The 7427-nt window shown below is 60.1% G+C and overlaps 1 protein-coding gene across 1 annotated transcript in view; it reads right to left on the bottom strand.

The window, feature by feature from the left end:
* The window catches only part of KCTD17 (potassium channel tetramerization domain containing 17), a gene marked incomplete at its 5' end in the record, with an annotated part of 8169 nt that extends 1800 nt beyond the window's left edge, over positions 1-6369 (bottom strand). The window contains 4 exons of the mRNA XM_021711568.1: positions 636-761; positions 2501-2596; positions 3518-3609; positions 6261-6369. Coding sequence (XP_021567243.1) covers positions 636-761; positions 2501-2596; positions 3518-3609; positions 6261-6369 — 423 coding nt within the window. The remainder of the gene's footprint in view (positions 1-635; positions 762-2500; positions 2597-3517; positions 3610-6260) is intronic.
* Positions 6370-7427: the final 1058 nt, after the last annotated feature.

The raw sequence follows: 7427 nt of genomic DNA, 5'->3' as shown, positions 1-7427 counted from the left end.
GGGCTGGTGCTGCTAGGCCTTGGGGACTGCTTCACAGGCCAGGGCTCAGACACTGGACTGGATGCCCCAGGGCTCCCGACCCCATCCTGCAGAGTGCCCAGAGAGGAGGCCTGGGGAAGGGGCAGGATTGATGGGCGTGGCCTTCCCATTCAGTCAGCCCAGTCAGCTGGGGACATGCTCCCCACCCAGGGAAGAAACCAGTCACTTGGGATCCCAGAAGTGTCAAGCCTGAAGGCCCACACAGAGCATGTGGTCCACCCTCGCTTCACAGGGCACACAACAAAGATGTTGAGGGAGGCCAGGCCTTGTCCTAGGTCACACAGAGAGCGTCGCACTGTGTCCTGACCCTAGCTAAGTGCCATGGCACCCTGTGGCCACCACGCGGCACCCATTCAGGTGGCGCCCATTCACTGGCTTCGCCCTCAGGATGGTCCCATCTCACTGCCCCCCAGCCTGGGCCTGGGTAACAGCGTGAGCAGACAGGACCGCAGTGGCATGGGATGGATGGCATCGGCTGTGACCATGGGGTTATGCATGTGTAGCAGGAGGGAGGAAGGAGGGATGGTGGGGGACAGGGAGACGGTGGAGGAAGAACAGGCAGCCTTCCCAGACAAGGCTGAGGCGGGCGGGCTCACCTTGGTCTTGCGGCTGGACTCGGAGCTCAGCCCGTGCGGGGCGCTGTAGAGCTCCTTGGACACCACGCACAGGAACTCGGCCTGGTCCTCGCTGCCGTAGTTGTAGGAGGAGCCGATGTTCACCAGCTGGAAGGGTGAGCATGGGGGAGAGGCAGGTTGGCCAGTGGGTGTGTGCAGGCCTCGCACCCCAGACATTGCCTAGCATCTGGAGCCTGGAGCCTGCTGCTTGCTTGGGCCGCTCCTGGGTGGGGCCCTCCCCCCTCCCCACGGGTGCCTCTGGTCTGTTCCCCAGGACCAGCATTCCCACCTGGCCTGGCTGGCCCAACCTCTAGAGGAGGGTGGCAGTAGCATCGCCATCCCCACCCACCACCCCTGCCTAGCCCCGGGCTCAGGCGGCCTCTTTCTAAAAAACGGGCGGAGGACTGTCAAAGGCAGGCTGTCCCTGTCCCAGATGTGGCTGATGCAGCCCCAGGATGAGGGTGCAGGGTGGGGTCGGCATGCAGAGCCCACAGATTATTCCCTTTTCTCTTGGAGACAGATGTGGAACTGGCTGCCCATCCGGTATGTAGAGGGTAAATGGCCGGTGGCCCCAGCCTGCTAGCTCGGCCTTGACAGCCAGTGTGGTGGCCACAGACGCCTGTAGGCTTGGAGGGGCTGCCTTTGTTCTGAGATCCCTAGAATAACCACAGCACAGGGCTCTTCTGGCTAATACAGTGCTTGCCCATGGCAGGTCTCACTCAGCCCTCAGGCACCCTCACTCAGAGGGTAAGGCAGGCAGAGGGGATGATAGCGTCCCTTGGACAGAAGAGGCATGGAGAGGTGGTGGCCTGTGGGGGGTTCCACAGCCAGGGAAGGGGAACAGGGTGTCGAATCCTTCGTCCTCAGGGGAGTCTTGGAGACTTAAATGCAGTACTTCTAGTCATGTGTGTGACGCCAGTGCCAACGCACGGTGTTCTACTCAGGGCCAGGAGCCTTGTGGATGGCCCTTCTAACAGGCCTGCAAGGGAGGTCCTGTTAGCCCACATCACAGAGGAGGAAACAGGCCCAGAGTGGAGGTGTGGCTTGCCCAAGGAGGCCAGTGTGTCACAGGGATGGCCAGAGGCCCCTGGCTCCTGCACTGCCTTGTCCTTCCACATGGTGAGGCCATCCTGGGGGCCCGGCCTCTGCCTTCTGTTTTCACATGCCAGGGAGCTTGTGGGTGGGTGTGAATAACAGGCCAGTCAAAGCCTTTTCCTTCCCTACGGGCAACCCTGATGCTGGCTTAGCTTTCTGCTCTCTGCCTGGAAACCTGAGTGGTGGACATGGGCTGTGTTACCAGGGCAGCACTGCTTAGGAGAAAAGGCTCCCCTGGCTAGAAGCTGCAGCCAGACTGGGAGGAGCCACAGGTCACCATAAGACTTCACGGAAGCCACTGCTTTGGGCTTCCCTGAATGTGGCAATGCTCGGAGCTGGCCTGTCCCTCATGGAAGCCCTGGAAGCTGTGCCCAAGCCACCTCTGCAGCCATCGGTGCTGACTCAAGGTGGATCCCACTCGCCCATGTGCCTCTGGTCTCCATGTACCAGCTCGCTCCCAGGAACCCGAGCCTCGCCTATCTGCCTCGAAGATCTCCACCAGCTGCCGCGAGGACTGCCACCAAGGATGCCCGGCGCTGCCTTGTGGTACATGCAACTCCTGTCCTCTCCTTCTTGGTCAGTCTGCTGCCAAGTGTGGTCTTTCCTAACTTTGTCTAGTTTGATTTAAGGAAACTCCTGGCTAGGACCTGTGGCAGGGAACCCAAGGCCGAGCAGTGGGAAGGAGAGACCTGCTTTGCTGGGAGGCCGGGAAGTCCCGGGGTGGGGCTGGAGGTGCCTTGTTCTCCACCCACCTGCTCGAAGCGCCAGCCATCAGACATGGTGGAAACCATCTGCGTGAGCTCCTCCTCCTGGCACTGCAGCACACGGTACACGTGCTTGGGCGGGACCTGTGGGCGGAAGGGTCACATGGAGGGCACCTGTGGGAGCACCAGGCGCCCCAGAAAGGAGACGAGCACCTGCCGCCCTGCCCCCACAAGACACCAAAGAAGGAGAGAGGTGAGAAGGAAGGGGAGGGGAGAGCGCACAATGGGGAGGAGAGCCACGTTCTGAGCAGCTACTAAGTGCCAGGCACTCAACATGCATGATCTCAGTTCATCCTTCCAAGAACCCTATGCATTGTGGGATCTTTCACTGAGGTACTGAGAGGTTAAGTTACTTGCCCAAGGCCACTCAGCTCAAGGGTGGCTGAGACAGAACTGGAATTCAGGTGACACGAGGTGGAAAAGAGTGGGGATATTCTGGGTGGCCAGTTGAGTCGGGCCCTCCAGGAGACATGGAACCATCCCTTTCCAGTCTCCTGGGTTTGGGAGATGGTACCTCACTACCTTTCCCCCAAGTCCCAGGGGTGGGCAGAGGATTTTCCCACCTCCTCCTGCACACTGGTCACAGGCCCAGGTCCAAGCTCAGAAATGCTAGCCCCAACAGCTTATGCTGTGCCCACCAGGGACCACCTGACCCCCGAAGTGCACGAATCTTGCAGGCCCCCCTCACCTCCACTGACCCCATTTTGCCTGTAAGGAAAGGATGGGTGGGCAGCTCTCAGCATCTCTATATCCCACAAGCAGAAATCAAGGTCCAGAGAGGGGTAAGCCTGGCCCAAGGTCCCACGACAAATGGAACCAAGGTAGGGACAACACCCCAGTGCCCATCTCCCAGGCTGGGGCTGTGCCCGATGACCATGCCCTCCTCACAGGCCAGCTCAGCCTCCACGAGGCAAACACTAGTCCCGCCCCTCCCAAGCCCCTCCTCCCTTCCGCCCTCCCCTTCCCACCTGGGCTGCCCTGGCCACAGCGCTGCCCTCTCCTGACCTGGGTGACCGTGTAGTCCTTCTCTTCCATCCGGTCTTTGATGATGCGGATCAGCGGGCCGATGTTATAGAACTCGGCTTCCTCCAGGACCCCTGGCACAGACAGAGCAGCCCCTAGGTCACTCCCACAGCCCCCATGCTGGTTCTCCCCTTATCCCTTTGCCCTCAGACCGATTTCCTGCTCCAGCGCCAGCCCTGAGGGAGAGCTGAGTGGCGGTGGGCTGCGGTGAAGCAAGAGGCCACTTCCTCCCTTGGGCCTATGCTCCCTGGGGAGCAGCTGGGACGCTGCCACCCAGTCGGCTCTGTCTCCCCTGCCAAGCGGAGCTTGGGGAACCAGAATGGGTGCCTCCAGCCCATTCTGAGGGGCTGCTCAAGGGCCATCAAGAGACAGCAAGCTCAGTGGGACTGACCCCGACAATGTTGCCTCACGAGGGCCTTGGCTGACCCCGCCACGTGCTCCCATTTCTCATGCTGTGTAAGCATACGGCATCCTTTATGACTTAGGATTCTCAGAGCAAGAAGCAGATACTGTCATCAGCCACACTGAACAACTGGGGAAACGGAGGCTCCGAGAGAGAAGCAGCTTGTCCAGGGTCACACAGCCAGGAGACTTCAGAGCCCACGTTTTCACTCTATAAGTGTGTATGTGCATCCCCCCAACCACCGCACTGTACAGTCTGCAAAGCCCCTCACGTGCTCAACATAGGTCCTGGGAATGTACAGAAAGCAAGCATTACTGTCCCCACTTTACAGTGTCATCAGTCTGAGAGATCAAACGGGATACCCACCAGTGAAATGGAATCCGCTCACAGGTGTTTGGATTCCTCTAGGCTCCTACAGGCCAGGGGACCTTCCAGCCCTTTCCTTGATAGGCCTTTGGGCTCTCTGAGGAGAGGGTCTGATACAGACCGAATGTCTGTGATCCCCCAACATTCATCTTTGGAAAATGAATCTCCAGTGTGATTGTATGAGGAGGGGAGGTGAGGCTTTTGGGAGGTAATCAGGTCATGAGGGAGGAGTCTCAGTGATGAGATTAGTGATGAGATTCCTCTTTGAGAAGCGGCCAGAGAGCTAGCTCCCTCTCTTCCTGTCAGCGAGGCTACACTGAGAAGTTGGCAGTTGGCAACCTGGGAGAGGGTCTTCACCAGCCCGTGGCCGTGCTGGACTTTTAGCCTTCAGAACTGTGAAATACATGCCTGTTGCTCATAAGCCACCCAATCCATGAACTCTACCATAGCAGCCTGGACTAAGTGCAGACCATCTCAGATCTGGTCTCTGACCCCAGAGCCCACACAGGACCTCACGCAGAGCAGATGTGCAGTGAGTGTTGCTGCCTGGGTGATGGAACTCTCCCAGGTCCCTGGGCAGGGCTCTGCAGGTGACGACCAATACTGCATCCTGCAGCCTCAGACCAGGCACTGAGGTATTAGCTCCTTTGATGCTCATGACAGCTTGGTGAGGTGGGTGCCATTGTCCCTCATTTCACAGAGGGGGCCACAGAGGCACAGAGAGGCTATGAAACTTTCCCAACGTCACACCACTAGTAAGTCTCCTTTTCCTGATCCCCATGCCCAGGATGGAAGCCCCAGCCCTGTCTGCAGGGTTCCTGCACCCCTTGGCTGGCCATAGCAGGGCCTTGGGAGACCCAGAACCCTGTAAACAGGTGTTGGCTGTGACGCAGGTAAAGTGCTTACTTCCTTCTCACGGGACCTGCTCCTGAGCCCAGGCCACACCCATGGCAACTGTGCTCCCCAAGGAGACACAGGGGAAGCTTGGGCTCTGAAGAGCCAGGTACCTACAGTGGGCTCTACTGCTGAAGCCCTGACCTACTAGGGAGTCATGTGGCTGCCAGACCACTGAACTCACAGGGGTCGGGAATGGGAGACTGTGGTCCCGAGTGGGGAGGCATGCTGTGCTGGACACTCACAGGTGCAAATGCTGTGCCCAGGACTCATGCCAGCTGCAGTCCCAAAAGCACGCTCTCCAGACTGCAGATCACTGTTCCCATCTCACAGATCCCAGCAGAGAGGCAGACAGGGGAAGGGGCATGTCCAAGTTGGCCTGGCTGGATCAGCTGACCCAGAGCCATACCCTGTGCCCCAAGAAAGAGTGAGCTTGGCAATAACTTCTGTCCTGCCCCTGGCTGGGGCCCTGCTAAGTGGTCATTCTCCCAGACACAGCTTCCCCACTGCCTGCTAGGCCCAGATGTGGGCATTCACAGGGCCTCAGCCACTCAGGCTGGGAAGGACCAAAGCCCCACTGGGAAGCAGACTCCCCCCTCCCCTGCCTCCACCCACAACCAGCACCATGCTGCAAAGGCTGCCAGATTTAGGGAAGAGTCACCCGCTCCGCCCACTGGCTGACTGCAAGCCCTCAGAATCTGAGATCCCGATCACAGGGGGAAAAGAGATAGCTGCAGCCCTACCCATGCTTGTCTCCACCCCACCCCCTCCTGCAGCCTCAGGGTGTGGCCATCCATACCTGGCTTCCTAGGGGGCCAGCGGCTGCAGACCTCGCTGGCTTCCTGTTCCCTGTGTGCATGTGTGTCTCTGTCACCGCCCTGACAGCACCGGGTGGGAGCCTGGGCCTGTTGGCTTGGCAGAGGCCCCAGGCTCAGCCCAGGCGGAGGCTTTAGGAGTCAGCCCTGCCCAGGATGGGGAGAGGCCAGACACACAGAAGGCCCTGGCAGGCTGCAGGGAGCAGGGCTGGACTTGGGCTGCAGGCTGGCCCCTTGACCAACTCACCCTCCTCAGCCATGTCTTTGTCCAACACCAGCTTGCCGTGCCGGAGGAAGTTCAGGATGGGCCCAAAGTAGGTGGGGTCCCGGTCGATGAGGTAGGCCCCGGTTTCATCCTACAGAGGTGAGGGCACAGGCAGTGAGAGAGGAGTGAGCCTCCAGCCCAGCCCCGAATACACACCCTCACCACACCCTCACCACAGTTCCAGGTAGAACTGCAGGGAGGGAGGGAGAGTGTGCTCTTCTCTGGAATGAGGAGTCACAGTGGAGCAAGAGTTCTGGGGTCAGATGGCCCTGGGTTCAAGGGCTGCCTCTACCTTTTTCTGACTGTGTGACCTTGGGCCAATGACTTGGCCTTCCTGAGCCTCACTCCTTTTCCCCGCATTCAGGTGTCATCTGAGCATCCAGGGAGAGGACATCTGAGGGGCGACCAGCCCAGCAGGGCCCAGTGACTGTCCCTGTTAGAGGCTGTCCCCTGAAGCCACCACACTGTCCCTCCAGATTCCTAGTCTTTAGGGGATGTTTATAAGTTTCCAAAGGAGCAACTATCTTGTTAGACACTCGCAGCCTGCAGGGAGGCAGGGCAGGCGCTGATATAACTCTATAGAGAGGACGGAGACATCAATAGGTGACCAAGGTCACAGCATCGGGGGATCACGGGGCGGGGGAGAGGGCATCTTAGAGGTTACCTCCCGACCATCCCCCCGTAGTTACCACTGAGCCTGGGACAGGGAAGGGTCTGACCCAAGGTCATGCAGGCAGTTTGCAGGAGAGCAGGATGAGAGCCCAGAAAGGGTGCCTGCTGGGCCTGTGCTTCTCCCGGACTGCGCCCCACTCAGAAGGCCCCCCAGGGCTGCTCCTAGCTCCGTGCCCCTGGGGCATCCACACTTCACGGGCGGGGAGAAGCGGCCTCTTCAACTCCCTCCCCCGTGCAGGAGTCCCCCGTGGGAAGGCGGGCAGGCCCGACAGGTCGATCCCTCCACAGCCCCTAGGAGGGGGAGAGCCCCACCCAGAGCAGCTCCAGAGCCCCAGGGGGCCGCGGCTGGCGTGGTCCCGTAGCCACGGCGACGGGCACATTCCCCACCCGGGGACCACGGCCCCCTCCCCTCCTCGGCAGCTCTCCCCGCCTCCAGCTCCCGGGAAGCGACCCCTGCGGTGTCCCGGCCCCGCGGAG

The sequence above is a fragment of the Carlito syrichta genome, unplaced genomic scaffold (assembly GCF_000164805.1).
Source record: "Carlito syrichta isolate Samal-C Ts95f unplaced genomic scaffold, Tarsius_syrichta-2.0.1 Scaffold84685, whole genome shotgun sequence".
Classification (NCBI taxonomy): domain Eukaryota; kingdom Metazoa; phylum Chordata; class Mammalia; order Primates; family Tarsiidae; genus Carlito; species Carlito syrichta.
Note: the sequence above shows the minus strand (reverse complement) of the source record. Positions and strands in the feature narration are given on the sequence as shown.